This window comes from Diabrotica undecimpunctata, chromosome 6 (genome assembly GCF_040954645.1).
Source record: "Diabrotica undecimpunctata isolate CICGRU chromosome 6, icDiaUnde3, whole genome shotgun sequence".
NCBI lineage: Eukaryota > Metazoa > Arthropoda > Insecta > Coleoptera > Chrysomelidae > Diabrotica > Diabrotica undecimpunctata.
The window spans coordinates 92,186,807-92,212,986 of record NC_092808.1 but is presented as its reverse complement, the minus strand read 5'-3'; the positions used below and the strand labels follow the sequence as shown (position 1 = coordinate 92,212,986).

The following is a 26,180-nucleotide window of genomic DNA, read 5'->3' as shown; positions in this document are numbered from 1 at the left end:
CAAGTGTAAGGTCCAAGTAATCAATTAATTCCCCTGTAAACTAGCAATAGCGAAATAAATTTCCATTCCATATTCATGGCGGCATTAGAAAACAAATTTACAACATGTAAAAATCGATTTTCGGCCACCTAGGCCACCTCCGAAGAGTTGTTTAACACTCCGATACACGACGATGGTCTATCAGAAAGGGGTTTATGCTCAAAAGGCTATTTCTTACATAAATAAATAATACACATATCTTTTTTTTTTCAGTAGACACCTTTAAGACACTCAAAAATAATGTATTTATCTAAATATTTTACAAAAATATAGGCCTTTAGTTTTGAAATATAGATCATTTTGTCCTAATAGACCAGAGCCTCGTGGTCCTGATTCTATCCATAATCAATCGCGCCCGATTTTCTAATCTTTTTAATCAAAATTATTAATTTTTGAAGTACTACTATTTCAAGAACTGGTTCATAAAATTTATATTGTTAATAATAAAAAATGTCGTTGATTATTTATTTAATATAATTCTAAAATTCTCAATGTAGATTATGTTTTTCTTGTTACTATACCATGTTGACGCCTATGAAAGATCGAGTAGCTCCGTATCGGTGTCGTATTTTTGGCTATGTCAGGGAAATTTCAATTTTTCAGGTTGATGTTGTGGAATTTTTAAATATAAGTGACAGTTTTTATCAATCGTGAAGTAACATTGTTGTCATTGTTTTAGTATAAATAGTATAAATAGTATAAATAGTATAAAAAAATTATAATAAAGTTCCAGTTTACGGTCTTTTATAAAAATTGTAATTATTCTACAAAATTTTAAGTTTATGGGGTTTGAGCTTAAATTTGCGGGAATTGTAGTTTCTAAGTGGAGGATTTAGAAAATAGCATCTGGCAACTATCACCAACGTTCCCCAGTGAGAAGCGATCGAGCAGCCGCTTGGACAACACGCACCGCGCAATAGAAAATGACCTATATTATAGTTAGCCCGTTTTCGGGTTACATAAAAATAGCGAAGAGAACACATTGATTCAGACACTTAGTACCACGATACAACATTAGTTTAATTTAAGAATTTTTGTGTGAACAAAATACCTGAGCAGTGAAAGACATCAAAAAGAGAGAAATCAGCAATATGCAGATGGAAACGGAGTCAGACACAGTTTCTAACTCCAATTCTTCGGTTGAAGATAGAACACAACAACCCACGCCACATATTGCTAAGCTAATAAAAGAATAACAAAGCCTATTTTATATACTTGTAAGAATAGAAGATGATAATGTAGATCCTATAATCATAAATCGGCTGCAAGAAGCTATTACAGAAATAAAAAAGTCACAAGCACCAGGGTATTACAGAATAACAAGTGAAATGATAAGACATGGGACAAAACGCAACAGAATTATTACTAATGATATTTAATGTCATACAGAAGGTAGTGTATCCATTTTATCATTTATTGATATAATTAGTGATGATACTGAAAAATATTAAAGTTATATTATTACAGACTTATTAACAATACCTGTTAGTCTTGTGTAATCACGGCCGTTACGACACGGGGGTGCAAGCAGTGCGGGTCAAGTCAAGGTAGTGTCTCTAAAGATACGGAAAAACTAATTATAAAAATTATAGTAATGAATAAAACATCTTTATATATACAAATAAGGTAGTGAAGATTCGCGTGACTCAGCGGGCTATGGAGCGCCAGATGTTGGGTGTCTCTCTAAGAAACTGAATCCCAAAACGAAGAAATGCGTCATAGAACAAAAACAACAGACCGCATCACAAAAAACGGCGTCGCTAAACTAGAATTGGTCAGGACACGTCGCCAGATTATCAACCGGTTTACAAAACGTATTGTCGAGTGCAGACCAAGGCAAGAAGCACTACGGAGCAGACGGAGAGAACAGTTGGTGGGCGTCCACCAACTATATGGACTGACGACCTGAAGCATGTTAGCAATTACTGGATGCAAGCCGCAGAACACGGACAGATGGAAAGAGCTTAGGGACACCTATGTCTCGGAGTGGGCGCATACAGGTTGATGATGATGATATATTTTTATTTAGTGAAATATAGTTTAATTGAAGTTAAGAATTTTATTATTTTTTATATTCAAAAGTTTTTATTAAAAGTTGTTAGTATTTACACAAATGGATAGTACAATAGTCAACATGTTTCTGAAAACTTAAATCACATTATATAAATTAAGATATTTGTTTTTCATATATGCCAAGAAATGACAAAAAAAGAACTAGTTAAAAAGGCTAGTGGTTCACGAGAAACTTTTTGATCCTAACAAGGTCATATGAAGTAGCATCGACTTCCCGAGCTCATGATGCAAATGTGACAGAGACGGAATTGACAGTGGTCAATAGAGATGAACATAAGTAGCATTTGTCGAATACCACCACTGCGATGGAAGGTGTTTCAGCAGAACAACAAAGTTCTAAAGAAGTAACTTTTGAAAACATTCACGTTTATCCTAGCTATTCGCGTTGTCTTTGGCGATATCGGCGATTTTCCTGTCAGATTTCGATCCAAAAACGGAAGCTCAGGAAACACTTAACTATCTAAAAGAAAGAAAACTGGATGAAAATGTTATCTGCGAAAAAATGAAAATCAGGACAGATAAGTACAAAAGTTCATTTAAAATTACTGTTCCAGAACTAAAAATACCTCATTTAATGCAGCAAGAATTATGACCGAATGGTGTAATTTTTAACCATTTTCAGAATGTACAGAGGCACCACAGTGTCAAAAGACAGTCTACGGCACACACCAAAAGAAATTATCAGTAATCCACTTAAATACGCAATCAATTAAAACAAGTATTGATGTCATTAATTCTATCCTAGAAGATTATGATGAATGCTTTGCTCTTTGTTTAACTGAGCACTGGAAAACAGAAGAACAACTGCGGGACTACAATGTGCGAAATTTTAAACTGATCTCTTCATATTATAGAAGCAGTTTACAGGAGCATGGTGGCAGTGCGGTATATATCAAATACACGTTTATTGCAAAAGCCCGGGAAGATATTTCTAGTTTATCAGAAAGAACGGTGTTTGAGTGTTCCGCTGCAGAGGTGCGAATTAATAAGAAGAAGATTGTAATCCTATCCATCTACCGAACAGAAGACCCACAAGTTTTAAAAAACAAATTAGACCAAATACTTTGTGAGTTAGTTGACAAGGATTCCATCATTTTTCTGGCTGGTGATTTTAACTTAGATATGCTGGTTGAGGGTGCGAGGTGACATTAAAAATGTTTTTGAGCTCCTTTGATATTAAACCTTCCATCAAAGACTATACACGCATACAAGGTAACAAAAAATCCTGTATAGATAATATTTTTACATATCTTGACATATTTGATTCCCTTGTATTCAATCCTCATACATCTGATCATACTGCTCAAAAGGTAAAATTTGAATTAAATGAATTTGAGTCAAATATAATAACAAAACGAATATTTAGCAAGGAGAATAAACATTTTTTTAAATTCATGTTAGGTAATGTATACTGGGTATCTGTTTTTGAGACATTAGATGTAGATAATCAGTGGGATGCTTTCATGAGTATAGTTCAGAAAATTTTTATACAATGTTTTTCACTCAAAGAGATAAATACAGCAAATAAAAAAAAATCACAAAAGTACTTTAAAATTGATGATATAAAACATTGTAAATCTAGAATTGATGTTTTGTTTACACTGTCTACCAATAATGTTGATTATAAAGATATTTACAGGACAGAAAAACGCAAATACAATTCTTTACTCACTCAATCTCGAATCTCGAAAAAAAAAGAACGAATTGAAAATAGCGAAAATAAAACTAAAATGGCTTGGCAATTGGTAAAAAAGATAAGGGGTAATTCCAAAAATCAAGGTAATTTCTGTTTGGAAGGTGACCCTCAGGTGCTTTCTAACGAAACAAATCAATTTATGGCAAATGCAGCGCCAGAAGCTGTAAAGAAAATAAAGCATGTAAAAAATTTTCAAATTAATATCGAACATACTAATCATTGCATGTTTTTAACTCCCGTTTCGGAGAAAGAAATAAGTCACATAATAAATAACTTAAAAAACAAGCATAGCTCTGGTTATGATGAAATATCAACCTACTTAATTAAATATGTTTCATCAGAGATTTCTCTTCCTCTTTTTTTTATAGTTAATACTTCTTTCAGGCAAGGGAAATTTCCTCAAAGTTTAAAACTCGCAATTGTGCAGCCACTATATAAAAAAAGTGATGTTACTAAGGTGGAGAAATATAGACCAATAAGCCTTCTTCCATCATTCTCAAAAATATTTTTACTACAAAAACTTTTTTACTACAAACAACTTATTAAGTAGTTCACAACATGGTTTTCTCGCAGGGAGATAAGTTGAGACAGCTACCTATGATTTTATATCAAAAATTTTAGAAAAACTGGAGGCAAAGATGAAAACACTAGGTGCTTTTTTGGACCTATCTAAGGCTTTCGATAGCCTAGATCATGTTCTTTTTTACAAAAATTACATCTTTATGGAATACAGGGACCGGCATTAAAATGGATAAAATCATTTCTCACAGATAGGTCGCAAAAGGTATGCCTGGAGAAAAGGGGATGTAAGGTTTACTCTGATCCTATTAATTTAAAATTAGGTATACCACAGGGGAGTGTCCTGGGGCCTTTTCTCTCTTTGGTCTACATTAACGGCCTTTTAAATGCGGTGGTTAGTAGTTCCTCAAACCTTGTAAATTTCGCTAATGACTCTAATGTGCTTTTCTGGGAAAAAACTTTAGAAACACTCCTCACAGTGGCAGAGCAAATTCTAAGCAAGGCTGAACAGTGGTTCAGTGGAAATCGGTTGTTGCTTAATACTGATAAGACAGTTTTTGTCTACTTATTGACCAGAATCTGAATTAAAGGGAACAAATACAAAATACAACAAAAAAACTGAATAGAGCCTGCTACTCATTAAGAGTGTTAAAGAGCTATCTAGACCAGGGGATTTTACTATCAGTTTATTGCAAACTTTTATTCTGTTATGCGATATGGAGTAATCTTCTGGGGTGCTGCAGTAGATAGCTCAACTGTCTTTATAATCCAAAAAAGGCAGTCCGTGTGATCTTAGGATTAAAGGCGGGAGAATCCTGTAGAGGCCGATTCAAATTATTTAATATACTCATTTTCTCAGCCATCTATATATTTGAATGTGTTATGTTCCTTCTTAAAAATTTTTCTTTGTTTTGTCACCTACTTCCCAATCATGAATATAATATAAGAAGCCTTAATTTGAATTTGCCACTTCACAGATTGTCTATAACAGAGAGAAGTCCTTTGTATGCGTGTGTTAAATTTTATAATAGTTTACCATCTGACATTCAACAGGAAAGACACTATAGAGCTTTTAAAAGAAAGGTTTTTCAACACCTAGTTGACATTGCCCTATACTGTGGTGAAGTACCTGGCCTATCCTTCTCCTCGATTAGCATATTTAAATTTGTAATGTTAATATACTTTAAATGTGTGATGTCAATATATATATATATATATATATATATATATATATATATATATATATATATATATATATATATATATATATTTAATCTGTAATTAATAATGTGACGTCATTTGCTCAATTATGTTTAAAAATTTATGCAAATAAAGATTTACTCTACTCTACTCTCTATTTTATGGGACAAAATTAAATTAATTCTGATAGATTACGTCCCACCCAATTTACAGAAGCTAATATAAATTTTCCTTTAATTAAATTTAACAGATGCTTATCATCTACACGGTGGGACAAATTTATTTAGAACCCGTTTTGGCCTAGCCCTAAAGGAACTAAAGTTCTACTTTAGTTCCGAATTTGATGAAATTTAAAACCTATATTGATAGCCCATACTACTAACGGAAAAACTTAAGGGGGGCTTGAACCAATTCGATAAAGAAATTATTAATCTATTATATCTAAATTATAAATATTAATTAATTAAGAAATTAATTAATTTTAAGTTGTTTTATTTAGTTAACAAATTTGTATTAGCTTTTGAATAAAAAATTAAATTTAAAAAAAAATACCACCTTCCAGAATATCATTTATTTTGCTCCAAAAGCTTAAAACTTTTTAATACGTTTTTAAGGGTAGTCTTTTCGGATACTTATTAATAGTAACACTAATTTTTAAATTTAAATATTAACAGGGTGCCTTTTGCAACTACCTTGAAAGTAAGCCTTTATAAAAATAGCCGTTACTTAGACATCCCTTAAGTGAAAGTAACAAGATATATGAGCAACAAAATGGAAGCTTTTTAAAAATGAATTGAAACAATTGCAGACTTTAATGATACAGTATTCGACTACATTATTAGGATTATAAGGACTCCATCAAATATGCCCCATTATTTAGGGATTCATTTTCAAAACGAACTCATTTCCCTCTTAGGAGAGAAAAATATATCAATCTTATAATTTCACGACATGAAATTATAACTCTGTTAAAGAGATGCAAAAATTTTAGATTCGACTCCTGGTTTAAGTCGTAAAGACCAAATTACTTTGTTTGAATAAATAATAAATCGAAACTCGAAAAAGCAACTCAAAATTGGATGCCTTTCTTAGGATTCGTTTGAATATCAGATTCGACAGAACAAGGTTTAACTGTTACACGTGCACCAAATGTCGACATTAATATTTGTATCTATAACAAACATATAGAAGGTTCGACATTCGACCTTGACCACAAGGTCGAAATACGTGCTCGTATAGAATATGCTAGGTCCGCATTTCAACGAATGAAAAAATTCCTAATAAACTCTACGTTATCGTTGGATATCCGATACCAATTTGTAAAAACGTTTCTTTATTCCCTATTGCTATACGGAGTAGAAATATGGACTTTCGGAATTACAAGTATGAGGCGTACAGAAGCCTTTGAGATGTGGGTTTTTCGAAGGATGCTGAAGATCTCTTGGACAGAGCACGTGACCAACAACGAGGTGCTAAGAAGAATGGGTACTGAGAGAGAACTCCTAAATATTGTAAAAAACAGAAAAACGAGTTATCTAGGAGATATTTACAGAGGAGAAAAATACAACTTCCTACGACTGATAATGGAAGGGAAAGTGGAAGGAAGAAGAGGTCCAGGAAGAAGAAAATGCTAAGATACTAAGAACAGTTCAAGATAGAGAGCAATTTGCTGTAGTTATAGCCAACCTTCAGTAATGGAGAAGGTGCCTTAAGAAGAAGATGCACTTGGTCAACTGAAGCGTGTTTTTGTCGAAAACCAAATTGGTAGTCCGGAACTAAGCAGTTATTCTAGCAAAGAACTCAATTTACTCACTTTAGTATTAGTTTTTCAAGAATTTTAGCAAGAATTGATAATAAACTAATGGGTCTATATGAAGTTACAGATTCTAAAGGTTTGTCTATTTTATGGATTAAAGTAATTTGAGCCACTTTCCGTTGTGAAGGAATGTATCCTAATCTTAATACTGCGTTGTAGATTTGTGTTAATAAGAGGATCGCATTTTGTGATAATTGACATAAGACGAATCCAGTAATCAGCTCATAACCAGGAGCTTTGTTTTTATTAGTATTAAGTATTGCGTCGATAATTTCTGTTTTTCTAACTAAAAAAAGACTAAAACATATTTATCTAATATTAAATTAAATGAAGGTTTTAAAAATGTTTTAGAAGAGACCAAAAAAATTGCCGAAGATATCGATCGCGGCCCTTCATTTCCACCAATTAACATTATTAGGGTCCCTAGCGAAAGATGAGGCTCAAAAAAATCCATCTGATTAATATAAAATTAATTTTTACTTTGTTATATTGGACACTGCCTTGTCCAAAATTGGAAGACAGGTTCGAACAACTAAAGCAACATGATACATTATTTAAATTTCACAACGACTTACATAATTTTCTTAAAACGAATAAATCAATGAGGTCTGCAAAATATTTTTTGCTCTTGAAAATATTTTATGTGATCCAGCGGTAGGTCAAGATTTATATGAGGAAATACAATTTTACCCTATATTTCCCCTGAAATGAACGCATTAAACGTCATGAACTACCTATTCACCAATAAACTCATTTATCTATTTACAAATTCAGTAATTGCCATACGAATTTTCTTAACATTGCCTGTGACAGTGGCTTGAGAAAAGAAGCTTTTCGAAACTTAAAATTATTTACGCTGGGGCAAAAAATGCCTTCAAATTAATACGTCATTAGTATTAAAAAGAATATTTCAGAAAATATATACATATGTGTCTGACATTGTTAAAACATTTGCCTTAAGGAAGGTTAGAAAAGCAAAGTTTAACTTAGTAGATGATCCTGTCTTGTATTATTTATGTACCTATTTATTCCTTTATATAGAACATTACAAATAAGCTGTAAAATTATAATAAATAAACTCTACATGCTTCTTACAATTTTGTTTTTTTTAACATGAAATTTTGGATTTTAACTTTTTGATTTACAAATGCTTATAAACTTCCTGGGAAGGCTTGTAATGAAAAAAAAATATGATTTCGTTTGCATTCTACTGGTCAACCTATACAAAAATACGTATGTCTTAAGAACATGAATTACCATTATCAAACAATACTAAGGTGTAAGGGAGTTTAGTGATATTTCTTAAATTCGGAGCTAGTGGTCTATTGCGGTCGGATCTCTGACTAAACGCTAGTCTAGAAAGAGACACGACAAGGTAAATTTTACCGATGTAGATTTCATAAATCGTGATGGAACTAATATGACCATACTATGGTTCCACGGTATTCATTACGGTTTAATGTAAGTACCTAATATCCATTAAAACAATATATTCTCCGGGTACTCGCGTGTGACATTTTTATCTTTTACGGACAATTGTTTTTTTGGTTTGTTAGTGACTAAAAAAGCCGAATATTGGATAGTAAAAATAGAAATAAAAAAATGGCAGATACAACTAAACCTAGTGAACAGAACGAGTTGAAAAATTCAAGTGAAAATATTAATATCGATGAAAATAAAATAGCCACAGACAATGACTATTCGGTTAATAACCAAACTGAAAAAGACGATTACCAAGAGGTATGTTATTTATGAATTTTAACTTTTTAGAAATATAATGTTAAAAAATGATTAGATAATTATTTTATATCTGTTTTTAGTAAAGAAAATATACAATAATAGAGCGTAATAAATATTTATTTTCCTATCCTAATATTTAAAATTTTCTCAAAAATTTCCTTTGTATTCTTAATTCTAAATCTTAAATGATTTTTACTTTTACTTTTATTTAATTTAAAAAACTGTAGAGTTTATATCTAAGTGGCTGATATTTATCTAGACTTATGTCTATTTTCCTCACTTTGAAAATTAATATATGTATATGTATATTTATATATATATACATATATATATATATATATATATATATATATATATATATATATATATATATATATATATATATAAGAAAAAAGAAGTACTTGTTGACTCGTTTGGAAAAATATAACTATGTTTGGAGATGGGTTGGAGGCAATAAAAAGGGGCTACTAGGTAACTATTTTTTACTACTCGAGCTCTCAATTGTGCTTACAATTATTTTCAAGAGCTAACATAAAAATACAAAACATCTGATAAAGTGGAATGAATAATTGTAAAAAAGTAGTAACTCACCAAATAAAATTAGGTTTGTTAACAAAATTTACTGCGAAACATTAATTAAAAAAACATTAATATAAAAATTCTTTGGACTGATAAATATTTCTACCTCTTTTTTGAATTCTTTTAAAAAAATTATTTGAAAAAATTATTTAAACAAAAAAAAATGAATTTTAATAAATTATAAATTAGAATAGCAACCAATAGAAAATTACAAATAACCCTTAATGTCATGAATGAGAACTTCCAGTTTGTATTTTAATTTATTTTGACAATTATATTGCCAACATGAAAATTTTGTTAATTTTTTTTATTTAATAAGAAAAAGTAAGATTTATTTATTATTCAGAGATACCCGACACAATGTTACAAGTATATGGAAAATAAAATAAAAATGTGATGTTTTTGTGGATTTATAAATGAATTATAAAGAAATAATATAATTATAAATTTTACTTAGATTTTGAATTTCTGATCTATTGTTTAAATTATTATCACTCTTGCTACACACCATTTCTAAAAAGGTCCTTTTAAATTTATTACCTTCATTACACAAAATTTTAATGTTCTCAAAATCCATAATATGATCTTTGTCGATTACATGATCTGCCAAAGCACAGGATGGTTTTTTTTATTCTACAACCACTTTTGTGGGAAATAAAACGATTTGATAGATTTCTCCCGGTCTCACCAACATACACAGCTTCACAATGATTACAACGAATGCTATATACTACATTTGTTTTGTCTAATTTATCTATAGGATATTTACTTTTTGAATACCAAGATGAAATAGTTTTGATGTTTTTTGTTGCTATTTTTATATTGTCAATAACCTTTAGCATTTGTATTAATTTAGGTGTTAATGATGGTATATAAGGCAGTGAATGATAATAGAAGTTCTGATTGTTGGATACAATGTTTTGAGATCTCGCAAAAATTGGTCTTAAGTTATTTATAGTAACAGTATTAAAAAAAAGCATCATATGTAGCATACTTGGAGGATAAGTGTTTTCAATTACAATAGTTTTCAACAATTGAAGATCTTCCTGTCGGTAATCTGGATGAGAAAGCCTTAAAACACGTTTTTTTAAAACCTGTTATAAGGTTCATTTTCATCTTGTTTGGATAATGTGAGCAATAGCATATAAATCTATTGCTACACATAGGTTTTCTGAATCATCTGGTTTTCAACACATTATCTGTAGTTCTTACAATTCTCCAGTCAAGAAATGGTAGAGAATCTTCCACCTTCCACCAGAAGGCAACCATATATACGTATTTATGACTATTGGTCATCTTCAGTACGGTGCAGCCAAGTTAGAAAAGGAGCATATTAACTTGGGAAAGGATCACTACAGGAGCAATGCGACCAATTTGTGGCAATAATGTTAGAAGACTCTGACGTTTCCAGAGCAACAACTAACACATCCACGGAGAAAGCTAAACTACCTGAGAAAAGAAATGCCAAACGTTTAGAACGTTTCAAACAATAAGAAAAAGGTTAATGCGAAGGATAGTAAAATAAAGGTAAAATGTATCGGCATAGCTCCTGTAGTGATCCTTTCCCAAGTCAATATGCTCCTTTTCTAACTTGGCTGCACCGTACTGGAGACGACCAATAGTCAGAAATACATATATAGGGTTGCCTTCCATTTTATACACATATTTTATTATATTTTTTTCCTTTGTTGCGAGCTATGCGGATACCTTTTACCTTTATTTTACTATCAACTCCCATTAACCTTTTTCTTTCTCATCAAGCATATTCGGTAAGCTTTTACTGGCAAGGTACTATTATTTTTTATTAAGTTATTTATGTTCTTAATCTGTTCTTTATTTCCAGTTGTTTTCTTCTTTTTTGCGCAATTATTTTTTTCTAAGCACTTTTTTTTTCTTTCATTAAATTCTAGAGCTTTAATGTCATCGTGTCCCTGTAAGTTTCCTTGTCGTATATTCTTCTATTAATTATCCTTTAGTTTTCTATTAGGGATAGGGTCGTGCATTTGATTGAAAAATTTATTGCAACTGGCTGAATGACTAATGTCTATGCCAATAAAAAAATGTCAGCGTGTCTTAGAATCCAAATTTCCCTATCAAAGTTCACTATGGCTCTGTATGTTGATTTGTATATTCGTACTTTGAATTTTTTAATGCTATTTATACATTTATTTCCCACTATTCAAATAGTTCTTATTTGAGATGGACATGGAGATATCTGCTGGGGCCGTTAGGTGATATCCACATTCCTTTATCCTCTTTATTTTTAATCACTTAGACTTAGGCAAATATGCAAATAAAAAAGTATGAATGAAATATGCGCATAAATATGCATATTTTATGCAAAAATATGATATATGACATGCATATTTATCTAGAAAATATGCATGTAATAAAAAATATTTACAATATTTTTTATTTACAAAAATACTTACAATATTATAAATACATAACATATACATAACATAATTATTTTATTATTATTATTAATATTATTTTGAATTGTGGTAACAATAGATTATCAAATGAAATGAAAGTTCAAAATTTTCTAATAAAAACTTATGGCTTCTATCTGAATACATATATTTGTAAATAGAAAAATTTCTTTCGACATCAACTGATGTAACTGGGGCATTTTTCAAATTTACTATGATAGGTGGTTCTAAATTAAGTGGTTCGGAAGATGTCCCAGCCAGTACTTGAACCACTTCAGAAAGAACCTGGTAACCACTATTTTTTTCCATTGTTACTTTAAATTTTTGAAAAATTTCCTTTCCAATAGTACCTTTAACGTTTTGACACAATGACTCAAATTCTTTTATTAAAACTGTACTCTCTAACATTGATTATTTGGAGGATTCTAATTGAGTTATAGTTTTCTGGACAAAACTATTTGTCCAGAATATTTTGGAAGGCTTGCTTAGCTTCCAATAAAGATTGGCAGCTATCATCCGTTAAAAGGTTAATTATTTTTTTTAAATCAACAAAATGATCAGCATAGAAATTAGTTGCTTCGAACCATGTTCCCCAACGTGTTAAAATGGGTTGCGGTGGTAGTGGAACAGCAGGAACCGTATCTCTGTAACATTGTATTCTTACAGGTGATTTCAGAAATACCTTTTTACGCTCGCTATTAAACTGTTAACTAGTGGAAATTTTTTTCTTACTTCCTCCGCAACTCTATTTATTCCATGCGCTAAACAAGTGAGATGTATTAAGTTTGGATAAAATATTTTTACATTTTGCTCTGCTTTCACCATAGATGGTGCGGCATCAGATAAAATAAGCAATAATTTATCATTAGGCACAGCAGCAGAAAGAAAAAAGTTTGCTAATGCTTCTTGTAGAAACCGTGATATTGTTAGAGCGTTGGTTTTTTCCACTTGCTTACAGGAAATTAAATACGATTTTGGAAAGGTTTCATCGCTAAGTACACCAATCAATAAGTGCACAATGTATCTTCCTGACGAGTCAGTGGTCTCGTTCACACATATGTAAAAGTAATTATTACCTATTTCGGCTTTTATGTTTAGGATAACTGAGGAGTATAACAAATTGACATTATTTCTCTTTAGAGTTCGTTCACTGGGAAGGTTTTGTTTGTAATATTTTTTTTAAAAAAGAACTAAAGTTTTCGTTAGATAATTTTGAAAGCTGTGTATTAGTAGATACTAATGCACGACACAAGTCTTCGTTAAAAGTTTCTTGTTCGGTTTGTTTTTTAGAACTTAACTGAAACCACTTGGACACTGAAGGTTGATATTTTTCACCGGATGTGGTTTTTACTTTTTTAGCTAAATGTTTCGCGGTTCTGACATGCTGATCCATTTGAAATTTTTTCTAAGTATTCTATAGTTGTACCCATTTTTAAAATCTAAGATTGTAGAAATAAACTAAAAATGAACCGTTTTTGTATAACAATTAAAATATTTAAATTAAATCAAATAAAAATCGATGTAGTAAGTAATCTTGAAAATGTCAAGAAATGACTGTGCAAGAAGGAAGGACCCCCAAATATTTACAAGAGGCTCTTGGTCTTTTCTGTTTACATTTAAAGAAAAAATACTGTGAGCATAAATTAAAAGCACTTAATTAATTAAGTCAATATATGATATGTTTTTGTTTTTAGCAAAATTAAAGCAAACTATGCAATTTGTAGAAAAAAAATTTAAGCGACCTTTCAGTAGACTATTGAATGATTTGAATTTTAAATAGGTAACCTATTTTTTATCGCAAGGAGTTTAAAAAATGCTTGAAAAAAGAAAAAATACATCGATTTATTGCGAACTAGCCATGTGTCGGTACTTTTCTTAAACATAATCTCCAATTTTAAAATCTTTGTTTGTACCACCGTGTAAATTTTTAAAATCAAATAAAAAATAATACGTATGTACTTACGGTTTTGCCACAACATGAGCAATAAGCTTTATTCATATCCATAGATAGCTCTTTGTAAGGTTTTATTCAAGTAGAAAAATTGCTTATTTTTGGCATTTTCAAAGCACAATAATTATTCACAATTAGAAATACACGTTTTTTACGCCTCCAGTTTTACAACAAAAGTGAAACCAAGTGAAACTGACCGTCAAAATAAAAAATTTTACCTAGAGACATAAACTGGCAAACACAAACCCTAAAGTTCAGGACAAAACGTGACAAAACTATAAGCCGCTGTATTTTATTAGTTACTATACCAAGAATTTGAATACCAAGTGATTATAAAACAAAATTAAATATTGGCATTTTCATGCTATCTTTAAGTTTGAATAAAAAAATATATAGTTAACACCAAAGTTTCAAATTATATGCACTTTATGCTCACTTTTATAAAAATATGCAAAATTTGACATTTTTGCATTTTTTATGCATTATATGCAAAATATGCAATTTGCATATGTGCCAAGTCTTTTCCTTAGCGAGATATGCTAATATTAGTCCATTCTCTGTCGTGTTAACATATACTGCAGCCAATTGTCTTATTACAAATTATTTTACTATTACTATCTTATATATATATATATATAAATATATATCTTTTTTCTTACATATATATATACATATGTATATATATATATATTATATATATATATATATATATATATATATATATATATATATATATATATATATATATATATATATATACGTACGAACTAACAAGAAGTCGAGAGACCTCTCATTGATAGCAAATTAGGTGAACCGCAAATTCAAGCTAGCGTTCAGGGGCTGTTGAACGACACTAGAAGTAACCTTTTACTCCGACATGCATCTACAGTTCACCCTTAAAAACACTATCTTTTTCGCTCATTACGTAGAGAAAATACGTTTAAATGAAAGTAAAAGATTGCATTTCTTTTCAATTCGAATTCCACCATTGTTCTACACGTGTTTCGAGTTATTCAACTCCTCATCAGGAACACTTGTGAAAGTTCAACCTGAAATGAAATGCAGTCTAGTATTTGGCCATTATAATTGAAATAACAGCCAAAGAGAGGTCTCTAGACTTCTTGTTACTTCATATAGATGCCTCTGCTAGCGTACCAGGCTTTTGCATATCACTGTAATCACTGTGATCTTCGGTCTTCTATGTTTCCTTGGCTAATAAGTCTTTCGATGTTTTCTTTGTCTGCTCTCCCATTAAATGCTATTTATTTGTATTTAAATATTAATTTATTATTTCGTCTGAATTTCCCTACACTCGTTCCTTCGTCCCTACACCCCTTTCGTTGTGGATAATCTCTTATTTATGCAGAATAATGCACGTCCACATACTGCGCGAATCGTCATGGACTACATTTGTACCTAAATACTGTCAAAAATACAAGTGAAAAAGTATACTGTCGGCAATTACAATTTTATTTTTGTTTTGTGTAATTTTTCAAACAATTTTAATTTTTTTTCGTTACTTATTACTTTTTTTGGGTTATTTATTTTTCTATTATTACTTTTTAAGGGTTTTAAATAAACGGTTTCTATTAATAATATTTACTTCCTCCCCATTTAAACCACTTAATTTCTAGATAAATAAAACAAAACATATAAAATGCAAGTGTCCGAATTTTTTTGACCAGCAGTGTATATTCCTCGCGGTGTGAAATTAGAAAAAGCCATACGACAATTCTGCGTATTATCCTCAAGATTGTCTTTAACTTATTAAGTTATGGTTATATGGTTATTTAGTTATCTGGTTATGATGATACATTGTATATACACCAACGAGGAGAACAGCTAACGTTAATACTCAATAAACTAAAAGGAGTTAGTGAGGAACATGGATTACAAATCAATAGAAATAAGACAAAAAAGTAATAATTATTGGTAAAGTCAACGACAGCAGAGTGGATATTAGAACATTGCTTAATATGAAGTGGTCGAATGTTTTATATACATATTAATTCGAATTATAAATTCGACGAAGTATATAGATAGATGAATCGCTATGTCGAACCTCACCAAAATAAGGAAGAACTTACGCAAAACAAAAAACACTAGGATAAATCTAGTACGATTACTTGTTTTTTTTTATCCAGCAATGCCTTCAAAACCCGGACTATTTTAATATCAGATCAAAAAAACATCGATGCATTAGAGATATGGTATTGGAAAAGAATGTGCGTATGTTCACTTTCAAAGTGAAGACGATTTACAACGTATGCTACACCAATTTAATATAACCGCCAGAAAATTTAAAATGTTAATTTCCCCAAAAAAGACAAAATGCATGGTTACAACAGCAAATTTACTAAGATGTAAATTGGAGCTGGAAGGTCATATAATAGAACAAGTGATGGAGTTTAAATATCTAGACATTACATTATCTAGCTACAAAAAGCTCGAAACTGAAGTGGAAGATCGAGTGAATAGAGCAAACCGAGCCGCAGGCTGCCTGAATGAAACAATATGAAGAAATAAAAACATCGGGAAAGAAATGAAAGGCAAAATTTACAAAACAGTCATCAGACCAATAATGACATACACGGCAGATACACGACCTAATACAGAGAGGTTAAAAAGGATGTTAGAAACAGCAGAATTGAAAACACTTGATGAACAATTGATGGTAAGACACTATGGGACAAAATTAGAAGTACAGATAGAGGAAGTAGATCCAAGGTGGAGAACATTAAGGACTGAGTAAGAAATAGAAGAGTAGAATGGAACGAATAAGCCGAATGACAACAAATAGAGTAGTAAAGACGGCACGAAACGGTTCCCCAATAGGAACACGATCAGTAGGAAGACCACGAAAACGATGGGACTGCAACTTACTAGAGACACATTGAAAAACAGACAGAGTCATATCTACATAAAAAGAAGAAGAAGAAGATATATATTTGTTTGCAAATATTAATTAATATGGATCTGAATCGGTTTTCTTTGGCATGTTTAACTTAAATGTTATGCTTATATGGGATTAAGCCACAATTTATTGACTGTAATGAAAATTGTATTTCATAATTTTTATTTGACCTTTGGATTTCCACTACGGAAATTGTTTTAAAAAAGACCATTTTAAATTAGTGAGTTGCTATTATACCAAGTTGTTAGGCGATTATTGTTTTCCAAATTGACAATTGACTTAGTTGGCCTCGATCTTTTAGACATGTTCTCATGCTTTTAGTTGACAATTCTGTATTCTCATGGTGATATCAAATTCGGATTGTTTTGTATGCTTATGCATTATGTGTTTATGTCTAATGTGTTATTGTTATTATATTATGTGTATTATATATGTTTATGCATTGCGCGCTGTTCATGTACTACGTAAAATTGTAGGTGATATGTCTCTAACTTTCGAGTAATCCGCCAATGCTGATATGTTCTTATTGGGACCACTTCTTTTAGTACGGTCAACCAGAGCCCGCTACAGTCTGACGATGGGTGTGGTACACATTCTTCTTGATTTTATAAAATGGGAGCTGTTTCATTCATTTTTCTCCCTTTCATGTCTCTTTCTCTCATGACTATTGATGCATCTTTCCATTGTACTGTGTGTTCATTAGTCCAGAGATATTTGCCAATATGTAATTTGTCGAAGTCTCTGTTTTTGATGTAGGTTTTATGCTTGTTTATCCTGACACTTAGTGGTCTTGCGGTTTCTCCCACATAAAAATTGTTTGTTTTGATTGTTATTGTGATGTTGTACTTATTTCCTATCGTCTAAAATTTTTCTGATAAGCCCTTTACATATGGTATTTTTGTTATCTTTAAATTCCTTCTTGTAGAAAATTCTGGATTGCTTATGGATTTGTTTGTTCTTTTCTTCAATTTTATGAAATGTCTTGTTTATAAATGAGAAAGGGTAATCGTTTTTTGTTAGCGGATCTTTTTCTTCCTGAAATATATTATCGTTAGAGCAGATGTTTTGGGCTATATCATGCAATTATTTGATAATTTCTTTTTGATGTTTAGGTTGTGGTTTTAGTGGTAATTTAAATGTCTTAAGTCTGGGTTGGATTTCTGTAAACTTTGGTTGCATATACTTACTGTATCCTCTTTTGTGATTAACATATCCAGAAAAGGTAGTGAGTTGTTCTTTTCTTTTTTGTTTTACATAGTAAATCAAATTCATTTGCTGACTTCAATAATTTGAATAAACAAATCTATTTTATATATATCTTCTTGACTTGTTCTACACTTAACGCTATCTAGATTTCTCCAGATATATCATCTGATCCAACTGCGTTTGCCTTGTTTATTCTTTGTAACAAAATTATAATTCTTTGTAATAAAAAATTGTAATTGTAATCGTGTACTAGTAATATTGTGCTCCCTTTCGCAGCTGCACATTTGCTTATTTAATTTATCTTCCTTTCAACTTACCTGGTATCGATTTTATCGTATACATTTTTATAAGCTTGTGCTTTAGCTTTTACTATAGCTACTGGAGATTTCTTTCCAAGGTCATCGTCAGATCTCTTTTTTTACCACTCTTTACACAGTGTCAGTTCTTGTATACTTTATTATTTTTATGAACTTTGTTTGACCATCACCAGATCTCCTTTTGATATTTTTAAATTCTTTCCTGAGGTAAAGGTTCGTTTTTTAAATAATAACCTCATATTCTTGATTAATTTCTCTTTACAAATCTTAAAGTTTTATCTTTTGTTTCAAAAGTAATTAATCGCGTATCTACATTTTATTTTCTACCTGTAGAATATTATAACTTGATTATTATTGTCAAATTTATTTGACAGCAATAGATTTCTGCAAAACAGAACAATTCTACAATAGAATTTACAAAACAGTCATCAGACCAATAATGACATACGCGGCAGAAACACGACCTAACAGAGAAAGGAGAGAAAGGTTAGAAACAGCAGAGATAAAAACACTTAGAAAAATTAATGGCAAGACACTATGGGGCAGAGCTAGAAATACAGATATACGACGTAGATGCAAGGTGAAGAACATCAAGAACTTGGTAAAGAATAGAAGAGTAGAATGGAAGGATCATATAAGCCGAATTACAATAAATAGAGTAGTAAAGACGGCAAGAGATGGTTCCGCAATAGGAAGACGATCAGTAGGCAGACCATGCAAACGATGGAACGACAACCTACTGGAGGCACATTGGAAAACAGACAGAGTCTACATAAAAAGAAGATGAAGAAGAAAAAATATTTGTATAAAATTTCATTCCCATTTAATCACTTTTTCATCCATAATTATTCTTAAATAAAAATTAAATTTACAACCTTTTAACTTTTATATTATATTATATTATATTACTTATATTTTCAAATGAATTCAATGTTCAGTCATAAGTGAAACCCTATAAGTATTTAAAAAATAACTTCTTATTCTTTCAACAGTCCTTGAGTGTCCACTCCTTGACGTAAGCCTCTCTTTGGCGTTTCCATTTTAATTTGTCTGTTGGTACCTGGTGCCACTATCTTTCCACCTTTTCTTTCACATCGCTCAGTTATCTTTTTGGAGGTAGACCTAAACTTTTTTTATGTATTTTAGGAATTCACTGTACGATGCATTTAGTCCACCTGGTATCATCTTGTCTGGCAAGATGTCCTACTAAAGATCACTTCAATGCAGCAGAATGTTATATTATATCCTCTACTTATGTTTTTCAAAGTATTTCTTCATTGCGGGAGCGATCATTTAAAGTTATTTCCAGCATGAGTTGTTCCACTGTACGCTGTGTTATTCTCATTTTGTTGTCGGCTTTTATAGTCAACGTAATTGTCTTTAGATCGCATGCCATCACTGGAAGAATGCAAGAATGATAAAAAACTTTTGCCTTGAGATTTATGGGAATATTATTGTTCTTGAGGGCAATTCTAGATTTGCCAACGACAGCCCGTATTATGCGGGTTTTTCTGTCTACTACCGCGTGTATGTTTCCTGTGCTAAATTAGATGACACAAGTTAATATATTCTCCTATTCTTTTTGTCATTTTCTTCCCCACAGAAGTAAGAAAAGTAAGAATCTTGGTATCTGTTAGATTTATTTTCAATCCTATTCTTTCTGAAACATTTCTTAATTATTCTGAAATAACCAACGACAGCCCGTATTATGCGGGTTCTTCTGTCTACTACCGCGTGTTTGTTTCCTGTGCTAAATTAGATGACACAAGTTAATATATTCTCCTAATCTTTTTGTCATTTTCTTCCCCACAGAAGTAAGAAAAGTAAGAATCTTGGTATCTGTTAGATTTATTTTCAAGCCTATCCTTTCTGAAACATTTCTTAATTATTCTGAAAGCCTTGCTTATAGCTGGTAGAGTTCGCTACTAATTGTGACAATATCGTCTGGAAAGCACCGGTATCGTCATAAGGTATTGTTCGTTAATATTTAAACGTTTATGCTAACAACAATTTAATTTAATTATAACAGGAACAATCTTACCATCCGCGGATGGTAAGATTGATGAAGATGGTAAAAGAAAAAGCAAAGAGGAGATAGATATATTTAGCAGGAGCAGAAAAGTGAGCCGAACGCCAGACAGGTTGAAACCAACAACGAATGAAACCAGCAGCCAGAACGAAATGATGGAACTAATGAGACAAATAGCAAGCGATAATAAAAAGAAAAACAATGACCTGGAAGAGATAAAAAATACAGTGAGTAATATGATTGAGGAACTAAAAGAAATTAGGAAGGAAAATAGTGAATACAAATTGCAAATGAAAGAAATAATAAGAGAAACTGAAAATCTAAAGAAAGAAATGACAGCGATGAAACAAAAAATAGATAAAATAGAAATAGCATTGGAAGCATGTCAGAAAGAAAAGAAGAAAAATAACCTAATTATGAGAGGCTTACCAATAGACACAATAGAAGCAGAGCAACTGGAGAACTTCATAGAAACAAAAATGGGAGTAAAATCAGAAATAAATAGGGTACAAAAGATAAATGAAACAATGTGTGTTATCGAATGTAAAAAATTCGAAGATAAAATGAAAATACTGAAAGCCAAGGGTAAACTAATAAACTATAAGCAAGATAGAGTATATATAGAATGTGACCTAACATTAAAAGAGATAGAGATACAAAGAAATCTTAGGAAGATAGCAGCAGATGAAAAGACTAATGGAAAAAGGACAAAAATTGGATATGGTTTCATAATTATTGAAGGCATTAAGTGGAAATGGAATCAAAAAACAAGCCAGATAGAAAAAATAACATACAATACAGAACCAACTAGTTCAAAAAACTAGCTGAAGAAAACACAATAACGGACCGAGAAACAAAACAGGCACAGAACAGGGACATGAGCAGATCTAAAGATAATAACACAAACGGGAGTAAAAATAAATTGAAGTACAACTTAAACACAGAAAAGAACAAAACAATTTGGAAAATGGCATCATGGAATGTGAGAGGTATAAATGGGAAGGAAATAGAACTGGGGGAAGAAATTAGAGATAAGAACATTGAAATAGTAGCTATAACAGAGACAAAGAAAACAGGAAAAGGATCAATAATATTAGAAAACGGAATGTTACTAATATACAGTGGAGTGGAAGAAACGAAGAGAGCTCAGGCAGGAGTAGCGTGCATGATAAAGAAGGAGAGTATCAACAAAATAAAAAATTGGATATATTACAACGAACGTATACTAAGAGTAGACATAGATATGGATACAGAGGAAACCAATACAAACCTAATCATATGTTATGGACCAGATGAAGACGAAAAGAATGAATTCTGGGACAAATTACAAGAAGTGATAAATGATTGTACAGAGAAAATTGTGATCACAGGAGACATGAACAGTAGAGTTGGGAAAGAAACAGAAAAATGGAACAATGTCATCGGACCTTATGGGGAGGACAAACTAAACAAAAATGGAAAATTACTACTCGAATTCTGTCTAGACAATAACCTGGTGATTATGAACACACACTTCCAACATAAAAGGATACACAAGATCACAAGAGAAGTCAAATCAAGAGACGAACAATCAATTATAGACTATACTATAGTGCAAAAAACAGAGAAGAACTGGATAAGAGACGTAAGGGTAAAAAGAAGTTATGAAATTGGTAGTGACCACTATCTACTAGAAACCACATTCAAAAGCAAAAGAAATGAAATAAAAAGAAATGAGAACATAAACAGAAAACACAAAGAAATAATAAAAATTTATAAACTAAGGGAAGAAACAACGAGAATAAGATACTCAGAAGGACTAGAGAAAGAGATGGATAATGAACATGAAATAACAGAAACAATAGAAGAAGAATGGGGAAAATTTAAAAATGCGATGATAAAAACAGCTAAATCAATATGTGGAACCACAAGAAATAACAACAGAGGAAAACGAACATCTTGGTGGAACGATGAAGTGAAAAGAGAAATAAAAGAAAAGAAGAAATTATGGAAAGAATACATTCAAGACAAAACACAACAAAAATATGAAAATTATAAGAGACAAAGAACAAAAGTTAAAGAGATAGTTAAGAAAGAGAAAAAGAAAAGTTGAGAAAAATTCGGGGAAAAAATGGAAGAAAACAGCACAGAAAACGTAAAATTATTTTACAGAACACTGAAAAACCTAAGAAGCAACAAAGAAACGAAACTGAAACAAATAATGAACAAGGAAGGAACAATAATAAACGACGATAAGACAATAATGGAAAGATGGAGGGAACATTTTCAGCTGATACTGAATGGAAATCAAGCGAATACAATGGAGAAGGAAAGCCACAACAGGAGAGTATCCATGAAAAACACGGAAAATACAAAAACTATAGAAAAAGAAGAACTGGAAGAAGCAATAAGAAAGATAAAGATTGGAAAAGCACCAGGAAGCGATGAAGTAGCACCAGAAATGATGAAATATATAGGAGTAAAAGCAAAAGAAAAATTGTTATACATATATAACCTAATATGGAAGAGAAAAGTAATACCCAGAGAATGGACAAATGCAGTAATTATACCTATATACAAGAAAGGAAACACAAGAGACTGTAGGAACTATAGAGGTATATCACTACTATGTGTAGCAGCAAAAGTATACGAAACTATAATAGAAAGGAAAATTAGAAAAGAAATAGAACATAAATTAGAGGATGTACAAAGTGGATTCAGGAAAGGACACAACACACAAGACCCTATATTCACCATGCAACAAGTAATAGAAAAAGCCTTAAAGAAAAATAAAGAAATACATCTGAGTTTTATAGACATGGAAAAAGCATTCGACTCAGTCAAAAGAAAAGATATATGGGAAAGTCTAAAGAAGAAACAAGTAAGTGAAGAACTGATAGAAGCAACAAAGAGTATATACATGAAAACAACAAATACAGTAAGAATGTTAAATATACAGTCAGAACCATTTGAAACAACCCAAGGAGTTAGACAAGGGGGAAGTCTCAGCCCAGTACTATTCATAAATGTAATAGATGAGATAGTGAAAGAATGTTAGAAAACATTCAAGAAATACTGCATCGGTTGGAACAGAATGCAAATGATAAATGCTGAGATGTGTATATTTGCAGACGACATAGTATTAATTGCGGAAACTGCAGAAAAACTGAAATATAACTTAGAGAAATGGAACCTAGAAGCAAGCAAATACAACTTAAACGTAAACAAAGAGAAGACTCAAATAATGAAAATATCTAGGAAACAAGGGACGGAAGATCAAATAGAAGTAATGATAGACCAACAAAAAATAATACAGACAAATTCATACAAATACTTAGGAACAGTAATCAACAACAAAGGAGACATCGAGGATGACCTTAACAACAGAATGGAAAACACAGGAAAACTATTCCAAGCACTAAATAGAGGATTCCTTAATAACAAAGAAATATCAACAAAGACCAAGATGACAATATACAAAACAATATATAGACCTACAGTGACATATGGAGCAAAAAATTGGATATTAAACAAAAGACATCAGAGCAGAATTCAGGCAGCAGAGATGAAATACCTCAGAAGAACGATAGGAGTAAAAAGAACTGATAGAATCAGAAATGAAGAAATAAGAGAAAGACTCAAAATCAAACCGATACTCGAGTCAATCAAAGAGAAAAAATTGGCATGGTTCGGACATCTAACCCGGATGGACAATAATAGACAAGTTAAAAGAGTGTGGGACGCCAAACCAATAGGGAAGAACAGAAGAGGAAGACCCATTAAAGAATGGAACAGTGACATCTCGCAGATACTACAGAGTAAGGGTAAGACTTGGCAGGAAGCAACACAGATGGCATCCAATAGGAAGGAATGGAGAAAGTTCGTTAAGAGCTAGGACACCTCAGAAGACCGTCAAATAGTGTAATGTAATGAATTGTATTTTAAACGGCCCAACACCGAAAGGTACAAATGGGTCTACTGATTAAGTAAGTAAGTATAACAGGAACATACATTTTCTACTTTTTATACTGCTCAATTATTTAATAACGTGCTACTAATCTAGCTTGGATGCTATATCAGCCTTGATAGCCAAACTACCACCGCAGAAAGTCTTTCCCGTGACATTGTACTCCTTAAATATTTCTTGATGACCCACAAGGAAATTAAATTCCTGTAGCTGGTTGTATACCGTGTATCACAAAAAATTTACTTAAAATTCCTTTATAAAAGGTATAATATTAAAAAACCATATCGGGCTACATAACAGAACGTTTTTGGAATTAATATTCCATCAGCAGTGCTATCCTAAAAGTATAACTACTTTAATTAAATCAAACATGAAAGTTAAAATTTTGAACAAGGTTATTACAAAAAGTGTGGTTAATACTTACTGGATGTACATGTTTGAAGCCACTAAATATATGGGTAAAAACCCTTTAAATGTTGTTAAATTAACTTTGAGTTACATTTTTTAACATTATAAACTATAATATTTAAGTTACAAAAGGAATAGATAACATGCCAACCTAAGACTGTACTGGAAGTTGCTGGTCCTGGAGACGAAGTGTCTGCGGGGACTTGTTGATAGCAACTGATTAAAATGACATGCTAGGATGGAAGTCGGAACAAAGCAGTCAATGTAACAGGAGGTATGTGTGACAGTAGCCAGCAATATTTAAAATTAAATATGTTAAAATTTGATTAATATTAACAGCAGCAACCATCAATATGTTGTAATTTGAAGTATGATTTATCCTAAAATTACGTTGGGAAAGTTGTAAAATTGGCTATTAATGTAGGTGAACTAAAGTTTGGTAAAAGTTGTGAGTACAGATAGGCAACCAACTATACAAATATCTGAATTCAGTGAACTAAAGATTTTTATAAAAGGCCCTATATGATTTTTCAACATTTGGTACCTGGAATATGGAAAGCAGATATTTGTAGGAAGTTGGCTTTTTTTTTTAAATTTTTATTTAACTTATAATTTAAGTAGAAAAGGCCCTACATGTTAAAAAGCAAATATACTAACAGTACATTACAAAATTTATTCTATTCACACTCCATATCAACAGCATACTCAAATACATCAATTAACATTTTACTCTGCAATAATAAAATTTGTTGGTCTTCGTTGCATTTCTCTACCAATGTTCGGATGTTCTAAACCTGATCTATGCCTGTTCTGGATAGCTGTAGAATTTACCAGATAGTCTGTTAGTATTGTTTTTTGTGAGAACTTTGTATGGATGCGGGAGTAGGCTTAGGTGTCGATAATTTTCGATGTTCTGTTTATCGTCCTTTTGCGCAATAAAATGACTTAAGCATTTTTTCAGCTATAAGGAGCTCTTTCATCTGCCAAACGTTAAAAATATATTGCATTGCCACTAAAGTTGTAGTGCCTCCTAATTGTAGCATTTTTTCCCTAATTCCGTTCTCATCAGGGACATAGTTATATTTCATTTGATATAGTTATATTTCCTCATTTGTGATATCTGGTAGTGTTTCTTAAACATCCGTAAGGATATCCTCAGGACACTACAAGAACTAAAAATCCTGAAGAAGTGGCCCTCAGTCCCGGACACCCTTTAAGTAGGGAGAGGGTACTAAGAATCTTTCGGTCAGCCAAACATGTCCCAAAAGTGAGAAAAATCGGTACGTGTAATATTCAAAACATGTACCAAGCAGGC

At 31.5% G+C, this 26,180-nt stretch overlaps 1 protein-coding gene across 1 annotated transcript in view; it reads left to right on the top strand.

The window, feature by feature from the left end:
- Window positions 1-8,772: 8,772 nt before the first annotated feature.
- The window catches only part of LOC140443556 (sodium/hydrogen exchanger 9B2-like), a 205,401-nt gene continuing 187,993 nt past the window's right edge, over window positions 8,773-26,180 (top strand). Inside the window, exon 1 of the mRNA XM_072534874.1 lies at window positions 8,773-9,083. Within this exon, the coding sequence (XP_072390975.1) occupies window positions 8,946-9,083 (138 nt within the window). The 5' untranslated portion in view covers window positions 8,773-8,945. The remainder of the gene's footprint in view (window positions 9,084-26,180) is intronic.